We start from the raw sequence: 22,288 nt of genomic DNA on the forward strand, positions 1-22,288 counted from the left end.
CCTAACCAAACTATGCACCCTTTCTTTCTGGGAGTCTCTTTCCCCTTTAGGATCAATGAGATGATGTGTCGCATTCCCAAAATGACATTGCTCAACTCTGCAGCGACTCTGAACTGACAGGCAGCTCAGAACCCCCCTAGAGGCATCTGATACAGATCCTTTTCACCACTGAAGGCTTAGCTTGAGAGATAGGCATTCCAAGGTTCTTCTTCTTTTTTTAAACCACTGACAGGAGATACTGGCTGTCAAAGAGATTCACATTACACCAGATCCACTGTATTTTTCTTTCTTATTTTTCTACCTCCTTGTACGCTGCTGAAAGCCAAGCCAGAGCAGGGATGGGAGGTACAGAAACCTCCTAAAAGTTTGTATAGGAAATAGAGGATACAGTGTTTTAAAGGATGTCACCATAGAGAACTGCCTTATGTGCAATTTCCCCACACTGAGCCACACAACCAGTCATGCCCTAGTAATCGCCAGCTTGGACTACTGTAGCGTGCTTATTGTGGGGCTGCCCTTGGAGACTGTTTGGAAATGGCGACAAGTAGAAAACTCTGCAGCCGAATTGTTGCTGGTGCCAGGTGCTTGGGTTCTACCCCACCAATTCTGTGGAACCTGCATTGGCCGCCAGTTTGCTTCCAGGCTGCTGGTCTTGACCATGTTTTGCCCAAATCCTAACCAGGAAGCTGTCTTGTACCACGCATGCTTGTTGTCCTGTGTAGCTCTTTTGGGTCTCTACTGACTGATTGAAGTCTTGCCCTCTGGAGGCACAAAGAGAAGGTCCACACCACCTTCTATGCAAGAACCCTTCAGATACTTGGAGACCCTTACTGGTTGCCTCCTCATTTGGTATTCAGGGGTATACTGCCTTTGAGCATGGGAGGTGAGTGGCGCTGTGGTCTAAACCACCGAGTCTCTTGGGCTTGCTGATTGTAAGGTCAGTGGTTTGAATCCCCACAATGGGGTGAACTCCTGTTGCTCTGTCCCAGCTCCTGCCCACCTAGAAGTTCAAAAGCACACCAGTGCAAGTAGATAAATAAGTACCGCTGTGGTGGCAAAGTTAATGGCATTTCTGTGCGCTCCGGCACTCTTCACCAGAAGTGGTTTAGTCCTGCTGGCCACATGACCTGGAAAGCTGTCTGTGGACAAATGCTGGCTCCCTCGGCCTGAAAGCGAGATGAGCTCCGCAACTGGGTTTGCCTTTACTTTAGCTGCCTCTGAGCATGCGGGATCCATTTAGCTTTCATTGTTAAAAGCTATGTATAGGCTAAGCAGAGGCAAACTCGGCCTTCCAGATGTTTTGGGACTACAGCTCCCATCATCCTTGACCACTGGTCCTGTTAGCTAGGGATGATGGGAGTTGTAGTTCCAAAACATCTGGAGGGCTGAGTTTGCCTATGTCTGGTATAGGCCCATCTCTTCCTGAAACTGGACTATTGCATATCACTGCTTGTCTTTCCTTGCTATCACCTATAGCAAGAGTGAGGAACCTCAAGCCCAGGGGGCAACTGCAACACTCCAGCCCTCTCTACCAAACCCATGGGATTATCTCCAGGCCACACCCCTTCCTAGGCCACACCCCTTATCATTTCTGCTCTGCATCCATCTTGAGCTCTTTTGCCTGGCACCCCTTGCATGCATTTGCATATGCATACACACATTTGTTCTTAAAGAGCATAAAAAGTAGGCAACCTCTAAGCAGATCTCCTTAGAGAGTAACTGATCATTTGAGGACTCCTAAGAAATATAATGATGGTATGACCAAAGGGTAAATGAGCAATCCCTTCCAGTAAAATTAAATTGTTTGTCAAAAGTAGAGCTTCCATGTGCAGCTATTGTCTATCTGAGATCTATCTTAGTAAGTTCTAATGAACTCAGTGGGACTTCTGAGTAAAAATGCTTAAGTTTGCAGTATGAACTGCACAATCTTTATGTGGCTGCCTAGGAGTAAGCTCCATTGAATTCAGTGGGACTTACTCCTGAGTAGACAAGTAAAGGCTTGCTTTCATTGCAGGTAATTTATTTTCAGTATAAACAAAAGACTCAGTTTTTATTGCTGATTGCATGTAGCAGTGCCCTCTTTATATATTCGCATGGTGTAAACATGTATGTTGTCCTCTAGATCCAAACACACACGTATTATAAGCAAGCAATACTCCAAAGTGCTTATCTTGTGAACTTGCCGTTTCAATTGCTTAATCATGACAAAAGACCCTGTTTCCAAAAAGGACAGGAGGTGGTGTTCTCATCTCTTCAGTGCTTTTAATGGATCTCTGAGATGTTGAAGGGAGGAAAAGGAGAAGGAAGGATATTTCAGGGAGTTGGCCGGGTACCTTCCAACTCTGCACTTCTATAATTCCCTTCCTTAGATTGAACAGCAAAACAAGCAGCTGGCAGCAACACAACTTGCACGCTTTCAACTTTGCTTGTAGGGCAGCCTTCCCCTCTCTCAAGGTTTTCTCTCACACACAGTTGCAAAACCAGACAGGGGAGCCCATCTTCCTCTTCAAGGGGGGAAAGGTGAAATATACTTGGAGTCCAGAGTGGACGTCATGTTCTTTATTCAGCTCATAGTGGTGAGGAGGAATGAAAGTCCCCTCAAAGTATCTGCTTTATATACATTAGTTACACAATGGGCTGCACGTGATTGGCTAATTCTGGAATTCTCCTGTAGGCCAATCAGGTTGTGGAGTCACTTCCATCTGGAGCCGGATTGGGTGGCTCCTGCAGACCAATCATACTGCTGCATTGTTCTAGGACCAATCAGACTGCTGCATTTTGGATCCTATTGTTCTAGGACCAATCAGACTGCTGCATTCTGAATCCTATTGTTCTAGGACCAATCAGACTGCTGCTTTTTGGATCCTATTGTTCTAGACCAATCAGACTGCTGCTTTTTGGATCCTATTGTTCTAGGACCAATCAGACTGCTGCTTTTTGGATCCTATTGTTCTAGACCAATCAGACTGCTGCTTTTTGGATCCTATTGTTCTAGGACCAATCAGACTGCTGCTTTTTGGATCCTATTGTTCTAGGACCAATCAGACTGCTGCATTCTGGATCCTATTGTTCTAGGACCAATCAGACTGCTGCATTCTGAATCCTATTGTTCTAGGACCAATCAGACTGCTGCATTCTGGATCCTATTGTTCTAGGACCAATCAGACTGCTGCATTCTGGATCCTATTGTTCTAGGACCAATCAGACTGCTGCATTTTGGATCCTATTCAACTGAGTACATAACAAAAAGGGAAGGAGGAATGCTCACTTTTGCCTCTCCAGGTTTTCCAACTCCATGTCAACCAGCATCTCTTCTTCTGCTTCAAATGGAAGGGGAAGCAAAACTGCTCGCTTAGGAATGGAAGAAGGCTGCTGAGTGTGCAAGTGAAGGCCTGAAGCCCAGACAGGCTGGCAGGCTGGGAGCCTCAATGGCACCCCTCTAGAGGCTTCACCCAGGGCAAAAAAAAAAACCCTGCTAGCCCCCTGCTAGCTATGGCTCTACCATAGCTCAGTGGGAGAGCACTTGCTTTGCATGCAGAAGGTCCCATGTTCAATCCCCAGCATCTCCTAGGGAGAGAATTGCCGGTATATTTGAAATCCTGGAAAGTCACTGCCAGTCAGTGTGGACACTACTGAGTGAGATGGGACCAATGGTCTGACTTGGAATAAGTGAGCGACCTGCTTTCCCATGTTGTCACTGGGGGAAACATGATACCCAGTGATTGGGTGTGGGTGGCTGTGGCTAGCTAGCTTTATTAATTACTTAAAGCAGATTAGGCCCCCTAAGCCAGTAGATTGTTCTGAAACTGAAGCAGTGAAATCTTGGGATAAAAAGACAATTTGTTTTTATTAATCTGTCACAAGCTCATTACTGGTCTGTTGGAAGCTTCCGAGAGCCCATAGATGGTTGCGTTTTATTGGGGTTGATACTTCCTTCACAGCTAGTCCCCTTAATTAATCAAGAAGGTTTCAGAGCTTTTGGCAGTGTGTGTTTTTAAATCCTGCTTAGATCAGGAAACTGTTTGGTTGTTACACATGGGTCGCTTGCCCTGCAAAGTGTATAAGTATAAGTGTGTGTGTGTGTGTGTGTGTGTGTGTGTGTGTGTGTAAAATGAGGCAAAAGTGTCTTAGAGTGGTTCAAGTGCTGCTAAGCTGCTGAGTCTGTGGTGCGTAGTGGTCATTGCTGGAAATAAGGCATTTTTGGGTTGTGCCACAGAGTGCAATTGTCTGCTGAGGGAAGGGCTGTAGCAGTGGCGTAGCGTGGGTTGTCAGCACCCGGGGCAAGGCAAGTAATTTGCGCCCCCTAACCCGTGGATTTGCGCCCCCTAACCCGTGGATTTGCGCCCCCTAACCTGTGGATTTGCCCTAACCCCAGATGTTGCGCCCGGTGCGGCCGGCCCCCCCTGCACCTCCCACGCTACGCCACTGGGCTGTAGCACAGTAGCAGAGCACCTGCTTGGCATGCAGAAGGTCGCAGGTTTCATCCCCAGCATCTCCAGGACAGCCCCTGTCTGAAACCCTGGAAAGCTACATCTAGTCTGTGTCTGTGCAGGCAAAAGGGGCTGGACGGACCAAAGGCAGCATCTTCTGTTCTTAAGAAGATGGCGGGGAGGAGGGGGAATGGATGAAGATCCCCTTCTTTAACCTCGCATCCACCAGATGCTGGGGACTGCTGCCCTCACCTTTGGCCATGGGTCCTTTGGGAACGGTAGCGTAAAATATCCGGTGGGCATCCAGTTGGGGGAGGTGGGTGTGGATGCCCGCAAAGTCCAGCCCAACTCTAGCCTGCTGCGTTTCTTAATTCACTCTTCGTTCCACGTGGCAGAGGGCGTGTAGGTCGCATCCTGTCCGTGTGTCAAAAAAAGTGCCAACTTGCAGCACTGTTTTGCGGAGCTGATCGGATCCTCGATCTCTCTCCTTCCCCACCCCGCCACCCTTGAAATTCCCACGCTCCAACTCCCGGGATTTCCCCTGGGGGCGGAGCGTGTCTCCATCTCGCAAGGTCCAGGAGGCGGGCGGGCGGGCGGGGGGTGGGGAGAGGGATGAGCGCGATTTGCTGAAGGGGCGGAGTTTTCTTTTCTCCAGATTTGCATGCGCCCCGCCTCCTCGGGTCGTGCGCTCCCTTTGAAGCGGCTGTGGATGCAACTTAAAGGGATGGGCGAATCCCCCCCCCCACGCGTCTCCGCCCATCTTTCTCGATAATCCGCTCCAGGATTGGTTGAAACCTTGACTGTCTGGGAACTGATGGATATGGGGGAGGGGGGGGGCGCAGTGGCAGTAGCGTTGCCTAAGGGGGGGCGGGTAAGCTGAAGATAAAAGGAAGATGCGTTTATTTAATTCCCTCGTTTTTACTGGTGGGTTTAAAAAAACAAATTAAAATAAAAGCTTCTGTTTCCCCCCCCTCTCCTTTCCCCTCTCTCCCATGTGCGCTGTTGAGGACAGGATCGGAAACGATACCATGTAACTAAAATTTTATTTCCTTCCCCACCTCCCTTGCAGATCGGGCAGGAATTTACTGTTTATTTTAAATTGTATTGTCAAAAAGAAAAAAAAGAGGCGAGCGGAGGGGTGGAGGAAGCAAAACCAAACCAACAGCAGCACAGAGCCCCCCCTCTAACCCTTCTCGGCTCGCAGCCTCTGTTTCTCCAGCCAGCGGTGATCTCTCGTCTCCGGGCTCAGCTTCCCCAAAGCATCACCTCCAGAGAAGAGCCAGGGTGCTTCTTTTGCGATGAGGTCCTGCTCCGCTCCGCCTCCTCCCACCCCCGCCAACCTCTCCCCTCCACCCCAAGAAGTGAATGAGGACTGTAGAGAGAGCGCCCTGTTTGTGCGTGCGTGTTTAAGTGAAAGGAAAACCATCAGTTGATTTCCCCCCCCCCCCGCCCTTTCCCTTCGTTCTTCAGTGCGGTGTGTCTCTCTGCCTCCTTCTCCTCTCCCGGGCGCAACGAGCCACCGAAAGGCAAACTTTAGCGCTTCTCCCTCCCCGCCGCGCCGCGCTCCGCATCCCTCCCCCACCCTCCCCAGGATCTGTTAAAAAAAAGGAAGAAGAAATTTCAGCCGCCAAACAAAATGCCAAGCGGATCTGTGTTGGGAGGCAGCCTTTGCCTCCCTCCTCCCGATCAATTCCAGCCCAAGCCTTGTCAATTTCCCCGCTGCAAAAGCGCGTTCTTCTGCTTAAACGTCCCGCGTCCAAACCTCGGTTTGCAGAAATGAATTAGCGATCGCCTCCCCTTCTCTCTCTCTCTCCCGCCTCTTCCTCGCCTCCTCCATCTCGTTACTCCTAGATCTCTCGGCTGGCGTTTATTTATATGGAGATCGGCGCTCTCTCTCTCTCTCTCTCTCCCACCCCCCCAACCTCGGATCACCATGATGCAAACCCAGGAGATGTTATTTCTGTTATTTAATATTCCTTGTTATTGAGAACATGCTTTTTTGAAAAACATGAAAATCTAGTTTTCGTAAGGACAGGCAACGGAAGGCACCCCACCTGCCAAGTCTTTGCTGGAGAGAAAATGTTTCTGAAGATCTGCAGATGACCTTCTCCACTCCACTCCCCACCTCTTCTTCTTCCTTTTCTTCCCGGGAGGGGTGAGAGGGGTTAAAAATGGCCAGGAGCCGGATTTGTTTTGATCATCGCGAAGTCCTTGTGGCAAGGATCTAAGTTCTCTTCTGCAGCCCACCATGGAGACCCCTGGGCAGGGCAAGGTGCCTCGGGTGGTCTGGCTTCTGCTCTTTAGCCTGGCGGTGGTGCTCTCCAAAGGTAAGAAGCAATTAACCTTATCTTTCTTAACTTTCTCTGCCTTCCTGAGCCTGGGATTCTCCACTCCATTTCCCCCCCCCCCCCACTTCTCAAGAGGCTGTTCCTGGGAGTTAGTGGGGAGCGGCTGTAAGACTTGTGAATGGGAAGCGGGGAGCCCTGATCTTTCTTTTAATTTAAATGTCAGGGAAGATCTGACCCACTCACTGGGATTCGCACTGGCAATTTATTAATCTTTAAATCCTGCCTAAGATAATATTGATTAGCACTCTGGCTAGATATTAAAATGTGTGTGTGTGTGTGTGTGTGTGTGAAAGAGAGAGACAGATTAACTGGGGTTTTACAGCACCTTTTTAAGCGGCTACAAATGAGATCTATGTTCCATTCCTGCGAAATCAAATATAAAAAGATGCTCCCCAGATCTCATGATAGAGACATGGCTAATGACAGAGCCAGGCTTCCTCTGTTCCAGCAGAATCGGATGTCAATGGGAAAGAGTCACCCGGGGGTGTGTATTTGATTATTCATTTATTCTGTAAGGTCGGATGGGTGGCATCACAGCGCACTGGGCAAAGTTTTACTATGAAAAGCAGAAACTCTGTAGTGGGTGATTCATACCAGCAATGGCCTTGGAATAATGTTGATGTTGATGAGGAAGCTGCGCTATCCAGTGTCCAAGCATGCAAACATTCTGACACATTTTTCCATTTATTTTCTCTTTTAAAACAACAAAACACTCAACAATGGCTACATCGAAGTAAGGAATGCTCAGATGAACGCCTCAAAATGTAGGGATCTATGGTGGTGGAATAATTCAGTGGGGTTGCTTGTAAAACTGTGGAAGGAGGGTTTATGCTTCTTCCAGGGAGTGGGTAACTGATGAAGGCACCAGCTTGTCCTGTACATGCAGCCAGTCCTCATGGAGGGACATGGTTTCAGTTAGCTTTTGTTTAGGGTGCTGCTTAAGGCTGTAATAGTTCTTCCTTTTTTTGTCTATGATGCATCAAAAGTGTTGGCCAAAAATATTTCATCTACATTATAGCATGTGGCAGTGGAATTGACGACTGTCCCTGGGTTGGCCCTGATCTCCTGTTGTAGTACCAGCTTTGGGAATAAGGTGCCTCTGAAACGAAGAAGTGCGTGTTGAAAAGAGAGACCTGGGGAATTGAAGAAAAGGAATACGGAGATTTCTGCCTTCGCAGCTCTTCCTTGCTTTACTTTTCACCCTGTTGCATATGGAAGAAATAGAAAAGCCTTGTTTCTGTTACACGAGAAATACTGGCCATTGCTGTTTCTGTCCATGTGCTCTGAGCACAGGCATTCCACCTTTGCAGAATACACCTGTTAGTAGATGGGAGGTATTCAGGGTAAAATCTTTGTCAGTCCAGTGGGGTCTACTAGGCTTCAGCTGGAGAAGGGTCATAGCATAGTGACAAGGCAAACGTCCCAGGAGCAATCACCAGGGAGGTCCGGAAAGGACCCCCTGTCTGAAACCCTGGAGAGTTGCTTTTAGTCAGTGTTGACAATACTGGGCTAAATGGGCCCATATATATGGCAGCTTCCTATATTCAACTGCAGGTGGGGGTGAAATATGGGATATCTTTAACATTCCACCCCTATGTAAACTCCTTGCATGTAGAGGATGAGGCTAAGCCTTTGGCCCAGATGTGTGGGGTTCCTATACATAGTTGTAGCTTTGTATGAGGTGTCTTGGAAATATGGTAACGGGCCTTTAGGCCAGCCTCCCCAACCCTTATGCCCTCCAGATGTTGCTGGACCACAAATCCTACCAACATCTGCAGGGCCATTAGGTTGCCCTCAACACCATGTAACACATACATAAAGTATGAGTTCAAAACATCAAAGGGACAAAGCATTTCATAATAATAAGCAAGGCTAGCAACAAGAAATAATAAATATAAGCAATGACACAATGATGACAGGGAAGTATGTGTATATATTTAATAAGGGTGGGTATTATTATTATTATTATTATTATTATTATTATTATTATTATTATGCAAGCCCTATTTGCAGCCTGAACAGGTCAGAATAATGTGTGGAAAGGGGGCTGTGGCTCAACGGCAGCGCATCTTCTTTGCAAGACAAGGTCCCTGGGTCAATTCCTAGCATCTTGATGTAGGACTAGGAATGACTCTACCTGAATTCCTGGAGAGACACTGCCAGACTGTGTAGACAGTACTGAGCAGGGCGGACCATTAGTTTGACCCTGTATAAGGCAGCTTCGCATTCAGTATATGAATATTGCCACTTCTGGGCCTGGATTTGCATTTTTTGCCTCCCCCTGATGACCTATTTATTGAGCATTCATCTTCATTTGCTTGCATAAACCTCCAAGGAAGGTTAGACTGTACCCAGTCTTTATTGCACATTTGTGCCAATTTATTTGCAGAGACGTTATACCTCAACGAGTACGGTACTCATCCTGATTTAATCCACATTTGTTTGCATGGTGGTACAGTGGTACCTCAGGTTACATACGCTTCAGGTTACATACGCTTCAGGTTACAGACTCTGTTAACCCAGAAATATTGCTTCAAGTTAAGAACTTTGCTTCAGGATGAGAACAGAAATTGTGCTCTGGCGGCGTGGCAGCAGCAGGAGGCCCCATTAGCTAAAGTGGTGCTTCAGGTTAAGAACAGTTTCAGGTTAAGTACGGACCTCCGGAACGAATTAAGTACTTAACCCGAGGTACCACTGTAATGCGACTTCCCATTAATCGTTCATTCACCCCACACTTTTCAGGGCATTTTCTCATCACTTACCTAACTGCAAAAAAATCTTGTTATCTCCCTTCCTGCAGTGGATTTGTTACACCAGAACAGCAGAGTGCTTTAATCTACTTTAATTACACAAACCTACATTCCTAGTATGTGCAGGAATCCCATCCGCAAAATATTGATTGGTAGCTGTATTCCGCAGGCCATGTGTCACCAGGGTTAATTGTGTTCAAGGGGAGGAGCTTTTTCTTGCAGCATGAGACTCCTCCCATTATGTCCGGAGCTTCACGTGTTGTTTTGAAATGGTTTCAGCACCATCAGATTAACATAAATTCACTACCTAACTCTGTGTGCCTCGGGGTCACTTCATCCAATCAACAGTATTGTGTGAATGCCTGGAGGTGGTTGGAGGATGGATGGCGGCTAACAGATTGAGGTTGAATCCTGACAAGACAGAAGTACTGTTTATGGAGGACAGGGGGGTGGGGAACTGGTCCTGAATGGGGTAACTGTGCCCCTGATGGAGCAGGTGTGCAGCCTGGGAGTCCTTTTGGACTCACAGCTGTCCACAGAGGCACAGGTCAATTCTGTGTCCTGGGCACCTGTCTACCAGCTCCATCTGGTACACAGGCTGAGACCCTACCTGCCCACAGACTATCTCGCCAGAGTGGTGCATTCTCTAGTTATCTCCTGCTTGGACTACTGCAATGTGCTCTATGTGGGGCTACCTTTGAAGGACTACTGCAATGTGCTCTATGTGGGGCTACCTTTGAAGGTGACCCAGAAACTGCAATTAATCCAGAAAGCGGCAGCTAGACTGGTGACTGGGAGTGGCCGCTGGGACCATATAACACCGGTTCTGAGAGATCTGCACTGGCTCCCAGTTTCCGAGCACAATTCAAAGTGTTGGTGCTGACCTTTAAAGCCCTAAACGGCCTTGGTCCTGTATATCTGAAGGAGTGTCTCCACCCCCATCTTTCAGCCCAGACACTGAGATTCAGCATGGAGGGCCTTCCCGCAGTTCCCTCATTGTGAGAAGTGAGGTTACAGGGAGCAGACAGAGGGCCTTCTCGGTAGTGGCGCCCGCCCTGTGGAATGCCCTCCCACCAGATGTCATGGAAATAAGCAGCTATCCTATTTTTAAAAGACATCTGAAGGCAGTCCTGTTTAGGGAAGTTTTTAATATTTAATGCTGTATTGTTTTTAACACTCAATTGGGAGTCCGCATTGGCTTTTGAGGCAGCAATGCATGGAGGGCTTGTTTACTGGTTTAGATGGCTTTAAAGGGCGTTGGACAAATTAAGGCCTACCCATTGCTGAAAGGATCCTCCAGGTGGGCGGTCACCATTGCACACTGCTTGTGGGCTTCTTGGAGGCATTTGATTGGCCGTTTTGGAAAGCAGAGTTCTGAGCCAAACTGACTTTTTGTATGTTGCTCTTGCAATCTTTAAATATTAATGCATGCTGTGCCTAGACAGGAAAAATCAGATGCACAAATATAGGATGGGGAGGGACACAACTGGCTTGTGAAAAGGATCCAGGGCTCTTAGTGGACCATAAGCTTAACATGAGTTAATAGTGTGAAGCAGCAGCAAAAAAGCTAAGGCTATTCTAGGCTGTATCAACAGAAGTATAGTACAGTGGAACCTCGAGTTGTGGACATAATCCGTCCCGCAGGCACGTCCGCAACTCGAAGAAGCGTTCGTATCCAGAAGCGCCGTGTCTGCGCATGCACACGGCGTGATTTAGCGCTTCTGCGCATGCGCGAGCAGCAAAACCTGGAAGTAACCATTCCAGTATTTCCGGAGTTCCGCGGGACGCAAATTGAAAAGACGTAACCTAAAGCTGATGCAACATGAGGTATGACTGTATCCAGATCAAGGGAAGTAATACAGTGGTACCTCAGGTTAAGAACTTAATTCGTTCTGGAGGTTTGTTCTTAACCTGAAACTGTTCTTAACCTGAAGCACCACTTTAGCTAATGGGGCCTCCTGCTGCTGCTGCGCCGCCGCTGCACGATTTCTGTTCTCATCCTGAAGCAAAGTTCTTAACCCAAGGTAATATTTCTGGGTTAGAGGAGTCTGTAACCTGAAGCGTATGTAACCTGAGGTACCACTGTAGTTCCACTCTATCCTATCTTCGTCAGACCACACTTGGTCATACCGTCCAACTTTTTGGGGTGGGAAAGTGGGACATCCGTGCACTCTTTCTCCTCCCGCCCCCCCCGCCCAAACTGCACACCTTTTCTCCCCCCCCCTGCCCAAACTGCATGCTCTTTCTGCAGCCCCCCACCCGAACCACAAACTCTTTCTTCCGCTTCCTACCTTAACCGCATGCTCTCCCCACCTGCCCAATCTTTGCACCGCAGCCACTGTAGCCACTGTAGCTGTCCCTCTGCCAGCTCTTTCTCCACTGTTGCATTAGCTAGGCCTCAGCCTTCTTGCAGCCTACCTGGCCTTACCGCAGCTGCTGGAAGTGAGATGCCTGCATCAGGAAGTGGGTTCCAGATGTGTTGTGCCCGCTTCTGCGAACATGGCAGCAGCAGAGGTCAGCCACAATGGCGGTGGAGCCTATGGTGAAGGCTGCCCCAACCGACCTGGAGGAGGTAGCAGCAGCAGCAGCAGCAGCGAGGCAGAAAAATCAGGGCATCACCGAGGCAGTTTCTGTGAATTTGCGATGTCCCACCCAATTAATTTGGGGCAATTGAGTATGCAAGGGAAGTAATAGAACCACTGTAATCTTCCTTGGTTAGCCCTCAGCTGGAATCCTGTGTCCAGTTCTCAGCACCACAGTTAAGGATACTGACAAGCTGGAACATCTGCAGAGGAAGGTAACCAAGGTGATCAGGGGTCTGGAAACCAAGCCTGATGACGAACGGTTGAGGGAGTTGGGTATATTTAGCCTGGAGAAAAGGGAGACTGAGAAGAGATATGATAATAGTTAAGTTGTGGGTGAACATATCAGACGACACAGCGATTCTTCAAACAGCTCTTGTTTATTCAGAGGCCAGAACAGAACTGAACTGAACTGAAGGGTTCAGTCAGTCTGCTTATATAGAGCTCCAGTACAATGTAACTGTAACAATTTTCTAAAACTATCCAATCACTGAACGTCACTTTCGATCCCTTATTTGCATAACTATCTACAGTATCCCCCTGCTGGTCCAGGGTGAGAACTTCAGTACATAACAATAATCATCTTCAGATAGCTAAAGGGCTGTCAAATGGAAGATGGAGCAAGCTTGCTTTCTGCTGCTCCAGATGGTTGGACCTGAACCAATGCATTCAAAGGACAGGAAAAGAGATCCCAACTAAACACTAGTAAGAACTTTCTGACAGTGAGAGCTGTTTGATAGTGGAACGGACTCCCTTGGAAGATGGTGAGCTCTCCTTCATTAGAGATTTTGAAACAGAGGTTGGATGGCCATTTGTCAGGGACTCTTTAACTATGATTCCTGCATTGCAGGGGATTGGCATAGATGGCCTTTGGGGGTCCCCCTTCCAACTCTATACTTCTATTATTCTATGCTGTTGATTGGCAGGAGATGGCTTCTGCATCCTGGCGTGCCGTGAACATAAGCAGGGTGTTTGTTGTTTTCGAAGCTTGCTTTATCATCCACTCTGTGTTCTGCATATGTCTACACATCCCCCACTACAAAGAAATGCCAACTCCTATTGCAAAATACAAGTTTAGATTGCTATTGAAGCGAGAAAAAGGTCAAGGGAAGGAAACGTAATTCTGACAATCGCATAATATCTCTCTGTGTTGTCTGGGTGTGGCGTTGTTGTTGATGCTTCGAAATGCTCCAGTTTGAAGGCCTCTCTCCATTATCTGCTTCCGAAGCAAGACACCTCTTTCTCCTTTCCTGTCTTTTGTGTCTCCTTGCCTTCTGCACTGTCTACAACACAATGTGCTAATAGCAGGTGGCTTGCATACACTTGCAAGCAACCTTGAAATAATTCAGGGTTTACAGAACAGCACGCAATGAGTTGCTCTTTTGGAGGAAAAGGTTCGTTTTTGAAGTTGTTCATTTAAATTGTGCTACAGGTTGATGTTGATGTTCTTGCAGTGTGCATCTCTCTAGAAAATCTGGCTGCAGGGCTTGTTCAAGACATGTTGCTACCCAAAGCAAAGGGCAAGATGCCTGCCATGAATTGCACATGTGGAAGATGACCAGATGGGCAGCTGAATCCTACTTCAATAGCTGGAAACTGGGGTGTGGGGAAGGGGTCGGAGGCGGCAGCTGCCTCACACTGCCTCAGGATTGGAGAACTTCAAGTAGGAGCCTGGGACAAATACGATCTTCCAGGCCCTTTCTTCTGAGGCCACACACCTCACTGGCCCTGCTTTGCAGTCCCAGTGTATTTTTTAGTTTGTCCTTGAAATGTGATAATGCTTGCCTAGATGGAGGGTAGAGAATGGTGTGTGTGTCAAACAGGCTGCTGTACAAAGGGACAATCTGCCTTTGCTCCTCTGCTCACCTTTGCTTCTGGTCAGGCCCACCACTGGCATGTGCAGTGGCGTAGCGTGGGGGGTGCAGGGGGGGCCGGCCGCACCGGGTGCAACATCTGGGGTTAGGGCAAATCCACAGGTTAGGGGGCGCAAATCCACGGGTTAGGGGGCGCAAATTACTTGCCTTGCCCCGGGTGCTGACAACCCACGCTACGCCACTGGGCATGTGAGCCTTCGAAGGTTGCCCAGAAGGGAATGAAGGTTGCCCAGAAGGCTGAAAAAGGGCCCTCACCTCTGCAGCAATGCTTCCCCAACGCTCTGTGCCCCTGAAGCATCCTTTGCCTGAGGAGCCTGCCTCATGCTGCCCAATAGTGAGGATGACCCTCACTGGACATTCTCTTGCTGGCAGTGGTAATTCAGAATTGTCTGTGTTGGTGTGCTGGGTGAATTAGGGTTGACAAGTCGCTGTTGTTAAAAAAACAACAACCCAAAACATCTTCCAGGTGACAATAATAGAGCATAAAAATGATAGAACACCTAATAACTCTCCGCGTGCCCTCTAAACCAATTTACAGAATCCACTGTCACAAAATGTGGTGATGGCTCTTGATTTAGATGGCCTTGAAAAGGGGTTGTGGGGGGGGGGGCAAACTCCTGGATGGGTCTATCAATGGCTGCTAAATGGACCCTCCATTTTTAGAGAGAGTTTCTCTCCGAATTCCTACTACTACATAGGAACAATGGGAGAGGGATACTGGAAGACAAGATGCTGGATGAACGAAACTTCTGCAAGGTTGTGCAGGAGACCATTGGATACATTTCTAAGGTGTGTGCTCATACTTTTCATTAGAGAACTGTTTGGGCATCTTTATTTGCTTTGAAGCATTTCAGCCCGTGTGTTGGAGTGCTCAGAGGGCCAGACTAGGACCTGGGAGACAAGGGTTCAAATGCCCTCTTAGCCATGAAGCTCACTGGGAGATCTTGGGCAGTCACAGTCTCTCAGCCTTGCCTACGTTGCAGGATTGTTGCGGGGATAAGATGGGAAGGGGAGAACCATGTTTGCATGCCATCTTGGAGGTTCCACTATCAACGCTGTTGCTGGTTTGTTTTCATGGCTCTCTTGGTGGGTTTGCCCAGGGCAGGGTATCGATTGTGGCACCACCACTGAGAAGACCGTGCCCTGATATATATTTCCTCTGGAGACTTAAAAATCTTTTAAAAAAACAAACCCTGAGTTTTTATTCTCTGAGAAATTACAATTTTTCCCCAGAAGCTGCTGTACTTAAGATCAATGAGGTTTTGCTCTGATGCTTGAGTTCAATTTCTTAAACAAGGACTAGATAACTGTTGCACAGCTTCTGTTCAGTGATGTTCTACACTGTAATTTAGAATTGCAGGCTCACCTTTCTCTGGTAATAGGCTTGTAGTGATTTAGTGTGGCTTATAGTATTACAGCTAGGTTTGTTTGTTTTTCCAAAAATTCCTTGGAGATCGACACTATATAGAAGACTCTGCCATAAGTGGGTCAGGCTCACACCTAAGGGGATTGTGCTTGAGGTTCTTCGGGGATTAAATTTCTGTGAATTCAGATCTGAACCAACTTGATCCATACCTCTCAGACTAATGCACAAATCAGAATATTATTAGCTTTTAGCTTTAGCACTTCTCTGAATTTTGCAATATAATTCTCTGCTAAAGTAAAGTATGCAAATGCAGTACATGCTTTAGGATAAACTACACTTAGAAATGCATGTGTGCGTTTGCACATATTTGGTGCATAAAATACATATTTTAAAATACACATGGTTGAGATGGAATGGATGTATTATCAATTGCATTTATATCAGTATATTTCCTCTAAGGAGTATGGGTCTCTCCCCATCTACTTTATCCTCACAATGACCTTCTGAGGTAGGTCAGGCTGTGAGACGGTGACTGGCCTAATGTCACCTGTGCGGATGTGAACCCTGGTCTTGCAGGTTTATAGTCCAACACAATAACCACTACACCTCACTGCCTCTCACTCACTTGCAGCTTATTCAAAATTTCAAAATTGTCACACATGCTTATATGTCTACCCCTGTATTGCACCATGGCCACAGTCCTGTTTTTCCTTTCCAAAGTGTGTGTGTGTGTGTGTGTGTGTGTGTGTGTGTGTGTGTGTTGTGAAGGGAGAGGAGAGAAACCCAAGAAACTACAGATTGAAAAATGAACCTCCTTTACCTTGTTTCCTCTTTAAAAAACTGCATAGAAGACAGAAACATTGCAGAAGTAGGTTTTCTCCCCCTTGCCTGACAAACAGCGCCTGCTAAAATTGCCTCTCCCTTAGGAGAGTGATAAGACATGTATGGCAAAGAAATAAAAATAAAAATGAATTTTAGGCTGGAAGGAAAGGAGCTGTGGGTAAAAATGATCTATACTGAAACCCCATAGGTTTCCATTCTAGCTATCACTTTTTCAAGGTACTGAGAAAAGCTGCCTTATACCAAATCACTCTGTAGTTGTGCAGCAGGTGTGAGGAATCTTCAACCCTCCAGAAGCTGCTGAACTACATCTCCCATCACCCCAGGCCATCGTTCATGCTTTCCGGGGCTGATGGGAATTGTGGTGCAGCAGCATCTGGAGGTTTCCCATACTTGGTCTATAGCGTAGTGGTACAGTCTATTCCAGGGGTGCAGAGCCATTAGTCAGGGGGCTGAATGTAGCCATTCCAGGTTTCTCTCTCTCCAGCCCTCACATACTCCCCGTGTTTCACACCCCACAACTGTTCATTTGGGATGTGTCCTTGCAGTCTGATGATGCCTCTTGCTTCTCTGGGTGGAGGACAGAAAGGGCCATGTGGAAACCAGTCTACTGTACAAAGGCAACTTTTTGACCTGGGGCCCAGACCACTTTTGCCCCAGACCCCACCCACTATTGGCATGTGGCCCTTTGAAGGTTGCCCAGAAGGGCATGCGGCCCTCAGCCTGAGAAAGGTTCCCACCCCTGGTCTACTCTGATTGGCAGCTGCTCTTCAAAATTTAAAGCATTTTTAAATTTAAAAAATCCAGGCCCTATCTGGAGATGCCAGGAATTGAACCAGCGACCTCCTGCATGCAATAGGGATATGCTGTACCACTGAAAGATATATTCTGTGTCTAATTTATCACACCCATTTGGTCAAGAGGTGTATCCTAACTGCTAGGGTTGCAACAAGCCGGTATTTTGCTGCTCTGCTGCTTCTTCAGTTAATTATTTTGGGTCTGAAAATCCAACAGATTCTCCCAGGTTCTTCCCTTGGCCAGAGAGGTATTATCAAGCTCTCCCGTAAGCCATCAGGTTTTGCTTTAGTTAACACTCCTGAGCTCTCAGATTCCTTCCTGAATCCATTAAGCACCTGGTCCAGCCTTTCCCTGCAACCAAATGGGAGGGTCCGTTGCCAGCTAGTTCACTTTGACAAAGTAATGAAGGGTGAAGGACCAAGGCTCTAAAGCAGCCTTCCAGAATCTAGTATTGTCTCAATGTCATTGGACAACAGTTCCCATTATCTCTGACTCTTGGCCCTTCTTGACTGGGAGTCCAGCAGTCAGCTTGTTGTTTAGTCATTTAGTCATGTCTGACTCTTTGTGACCCCATGGACCAGAGCACGCCAGGCACTCCTGTCTTCCACTGCCTCCCGCAGCTTGGACAAACTCATGTTCATAGCTTTGAGAACACTGTCCAACCATCTCGTCCTCTGTCATCCCCTTCTCCCTGCGTGAGTGCCTAAGGGCCCCGCTCCTGCCACTCACCACCTGGCCCAGGGTGGGGCCAGACAGGCCTCATAAGGACTGCTGCTGCCGCCCAGGAGAACTCCCCTGTGTGAGTGCCTAAGGGCCCCGTTCCTGCCATTCACCACCTGGCGCCCGCCCTGTGGAACGCCCTCCCACCCGATGTCAAAGGGAAAAATAACTACCAAAATTTTAGAAGACATCTGAAGGCAGTCCTGTTTAGGGAAGCTTTTAATGTTTAATAGATTACTGTATTTTAGTGTTTTGTTGGAAGCCACCCAGAGTGGCTGGGGAAACCCAGCCAGATGGGCGGGGTATAAATAATAAATTATTATTATCATTACTTGTGCCCTCCATCTTTCCCAACATCAGGGTCTTTTCCAGGGAGTCTTCTCTTCTCATGATGTGGCCACAGTATTGGAGCCTCAGCTTCAGGATCTGTCCTTCCAGTCAGCTAGAGGGCACCAGTTTGCAAAGGCTGCCATATGCCATGCCTCATCACTGTTGAATTCGCTGCCAATTCCCTTTCCCCCAGTAGGCACTTTATATTCACACACCTCTTCTGCCTCTGGGATAAGCAGTTGGTGCAGGATGGCATTGGTGGAGGTTGGTCAGTTAGGGAGAAAGGGGCACTGCCCCACCAATCCCAGTCTGCCCTCAGCCAGGCCCAACCTACCTGTCTTCCTACTGACCACCAGTCCAGAGGGTGGGACTGCATTTCAGCTTCCACTTCCTTGGTCTCAGTGTTGCCCTTAGGGAACTCCACAGGGAGGAAGGTGGAGGGTCTGGCTCTGCCTATCACTGATTCTGGGCCTCCCTGCCTTCTGCTGCTCCAGTTCCAACAGGCACTATCCACCACAGGCTGGCAGGCGACTGGAGTAATGAGTAGCACCCACCTCTGGCCCAGGGGAGAGGCTTCCACTTCCCTTCCTCTACAGCAGACGCTTCCTGCTGAGAGTTTCTTCAAAGAGCAGAGCACGGCCCAAATAATAAATTCAGATTAAAACGAGAGATGTTCTGCCGGCGTACCATTTTATTTGTCAGCTCCAATCCTTAATGCAATTTGGTTTCTAATATTTTCCCCCTGCATTGCTCTTGTATTCCTCTGCCTTTTCTTTTTATTAGTTTCTCGGCGGTGGCAGCCTTCTTGACACCAGCTAGCATTGTTCTTTAATGTATTAATAAAAGCTGCATTATAAAAGAAAGTAAAAGGGAAAAAAATAGGGTATTGAGAGAGAATCCAAAGATAATCTTAGTGCGTGTGCATGGGTTTGTGTATGTGTGTGTGTTTGTCTGTCTATCTCGAGAGACAATGGAGTGCGCCTCTGTGGGTTAAGTCAAACTGCTGCATTAACAACAATGAAGTGACCTTCCTGGGGTGCAAGCCTGGGCAGCGTGGATGGAGGTCCTGGGCTGTCCAGAAAACAGGACCCTCCTCTCAGCCTTGCTGATGTGGTCCAAAGGAAAGCAGAGCAATACGTTTGGCACCAGCTTGGTGGCAGGAGTTGCCAGAAGGAGGTGTACAAGGCGCCATCGAACCATCTTAGAAACTCCCCTCTGGATTGACTCCTTAGCCTTTTCATCTCCTGAAGATATGCTGAAACCACTTTCTTCACTGTTGTACTCGCTATTGGTCTTGTTTGCTCAACCCACCAGACCCTGTCTTTGCATGCAGGCAGAGTCCCTAGCTCACTGAGGGTTTGAGACCCACCGGCTACCCTCACCTGGTTTAGCTGGCCAGTCAAAGCCATTTCCTGGGGTGTGGCTGCTGTTGCATGCTTTTCGGAGCCACAGGTGAGAGGTGAGTGCGTGGTGGGACCAAAGATGAACATACTCCCCCAGAAGGAGTACCATGTGTCCGCCACCAGAGGTACTACAGTACTACCCCTCCCCTAACACCCCATCCACCCCTATATTTGTATGAGGGTTGGTTATATACATAAGCAAACACACAGAGAGATAAATACATGCCCACACTGTATTCTTCATCTATCATCAGTCTGACTCTACCCTGGAAACCGAGAGTGGCAGCTGTCTGTCACTGTGTCCCAGGAAATGTCGGCAAGGCTGCTGATTGATTGAAGCACCAGAACTGCATTGCTGTTGTGCTTTTTTTTTTAATAAAGTGCTATGTTAAATTACTTGGGTTTTTATCCTGCTGTGTAATATAGCTTTCTGCATTATTAATGGCAATTGAGAAAACCAAGTGGGTTTTAAAGATCGTTTTGCAGTACGTAAGTAGTGTTAATTATCATAAGTAGAGGTTAAAAAAGAGAGAGCTGGAAATGGCTTTTTAACCTTTTTTTCCATTTGAAAGAATGAATGAAAAAATGGACACAGGTTATACTGTAGCTAAGAGAGCCAGTGCGGTATAGTGGTTAGAGTATTGGACTAGGACCTGGGAGACCAGGGTTCAAATCTCTACTTGACCCTGAAGCTTGTTGGATGAACTTGGGCCAGTCACTGCCTCTTAGCCCTAACCTACCTCACAGGCTTGTTGCAGAGACTAAATGAGGAGGGGGAGAACCACACACACCATTCTGAGGATACTTATCCAAGATTCCTACATCTGTCAGAATGATGGTACATAATGTAACCTTATTACCAGGGGCTTGGGATTGAGGATATCTGGTAGCCACCTGGAAGAACTCTGGGTGATAGTTAGGGACAAGTGAATCTGTCATCTCCAGTATCTCATTTTTCCAGTCTCAAATTCAGTTCTCCATATTTCCATTTCAGCTTGCATTTTTTTAATAACACATTTTTGTATGTGGTTTTCACTTACACATTTTTTAAAAAGCACCCTTTCTCTTAGTCCAGGCATGGCCAAACTAGGCCCTCCAGCTCTTTTGGGACTACAACTCCCATCATCCCTAGCTAACAGGACCAGTGGTCAAGGATGATGGGAGTTGTAGTCCCAAAACAGCTGGAGGGCCAAGTTTGGCCACCACTGCCCTATTTTATGCATTTCTGTAAACATTGTTTGGCTGGAGAACTACATTGCAAAATTCAGAGAAGTGGTAATTTCAAAGGTTGACCAGGGTACAATCTACACACATATTAAACATGCCGTGAAAATGCTTTTTTAAAAAAATAAATAAATTGAAAAATATATTGAATTTGCCATAACTCGCCATCACCACCTAGTGTCACATTTGTATATTGCACTTTAAAGGTAAAGGGACCCCTGACCATTAGGTCCAGTCGTGACCAACTCTGGGGTTGTGGTGCTCATCTCGCTTTATCGGCCGAGGGAGCTGGCGTACAGCTTCTGGGTCATGTGGCCAGCATGACTAAGCCGCTTCTGGCGAACCAGATCAGCACACGGAAATGCCGTTTACCTTCCTGCCAGAGTAGTACCTATTTATCTACTTGCACTTTGTTGTGCTTTTGAACTGCTAGGTTGGCAGGAGCAGGGACCGAGCAACGGGAGCTCACCCCGTCGCGGGGATTCGAACCACTGACCTTCTGGCAAGTCCTAAGCTCTGTGGTTTCACCCACAGCGCCACCAGCGTCCCATATTGCACTTTACAATGCACTTAAAACCCATTTTATTTGCAGCTGGATAAGTGAGTCCTATGTTTCAGTTTGTGTATTGTTTTGGTGGTTTCGATAGGTTTGCCTTTAAATGTAAAGTGAACCCAATGTTTCCTCTATCCCTGGTTGCAGTTGTGAGTGTTCCCACTTGCCAGGGAGTTTTACCTTCCTTTTCACCCCCACATCTTTGAAACTTAACCCAAACTATTATGCCCATGCTTAACATAGAGTGCATTGAGATTAGTTTTCCTGATTATAATGCTATCACTTTTATCCTGGAATCTAACATTCCTTTTAAGGAATTAAGACATCTGAACAAGCATCATTGTAATTACATTCCAAAACTCTCATGATTTTCCGGGTTAACAGGGTTTTTCTGGAAGTGAACAACATAGAAATGAGCGCTAGGGTCTTACTAGTTTTTTTCAGGAGTGTCTTTTACATTGTGCGAAAGATCACATAAAACGTGGAAATTATCCAGAAAGCTGAACATAGTGCTCTCAGTATGCAGCCTTGGGCCTATCAATTTCAGTGGGTCTACTTTGAGCAAAACTTAGTTGGATTCAACCCTTTGTTTTAAAACGGAAGGAATAATCAAATATCAGAAATGAAATTACTGCCCTGAGGCATGTGCAGAATGTCTCTACTCCCGGACCACAGCTTGTCTGTGCACACATCTGTGATTTGAAAGCAGGGACAAAGGATGGAGTTTCCTGGGATGGCTGTTTCTTTCCAGAAATTAATCATCAGCCGCAGCCAGCCCTGCGATACCATCTCCGCTTTGGCCAGGTTTCCTTACGTAGCCTAGGACAAGAATAACAATATTTAAAATAAAGATGTCACAGACTGAGACAGTCTGGCTAAAAATAATCCAGCCAGCCAACAGCCTTTGATAGATCATCTAAACAAATAGGAAAGAAATGAAGAGGCTGAACTAAAGCGAGATCCTTAAAGATGTCTTTATTTTGCCTCCCTCCTCCTTTTGAGGAATACATGTGGCTGTACCATTAAAAGAAGCCCTGCTGGAATTTAATGTCTTTATTAATAATGCAGCC

The 22,288-nt window shown here is 47.2% G+C and overlaps 1 protein-coding gene across 2 annotated transcripts in view; it reads left to right on the forward strand.

Annotated features, from left to right (window-relative positions):
• The first annotated feature begins 5,300 nt into the window (after positions 1 to 5,300).
• LOC114586644 (transmembrane protein 132D-like) overlaps positions 5,301 to 22,288 on the forward strand; it is a 455,854-nt gene continuing 438,866 nt past the window's right edge. For both annotated transcript variants that reach the window (XM_028710301.2, XM_077920813.1), the window contains exon 1: positions 5,301 to 6,757. In XM_028710301.2, coding sequence (XP_028566134.2) covers positions 6,679 to 6,757 — 79 coding nt within the window. In that variant the 5' untranslated portion in view covers positions 5,301 to 6,678. The remainder of the gene's footprint in view (positions 6,758 to 22,288) is intronic.

Source organism: Podarcis muralis, chromosome 16 (genome assembly GCF_964188315.1).
Source record: "Podarcis muralis chromosome 16, rPodMur119.hap1.1, whole genome shotgun sequence".
In the NCBI taxonomy this organism is placed as follows: Eukaryota; Metazoa; Chordata; class Lepidosauria; order Squamata; family Lacertidae; genus Podarcis; species Podarcis muralis.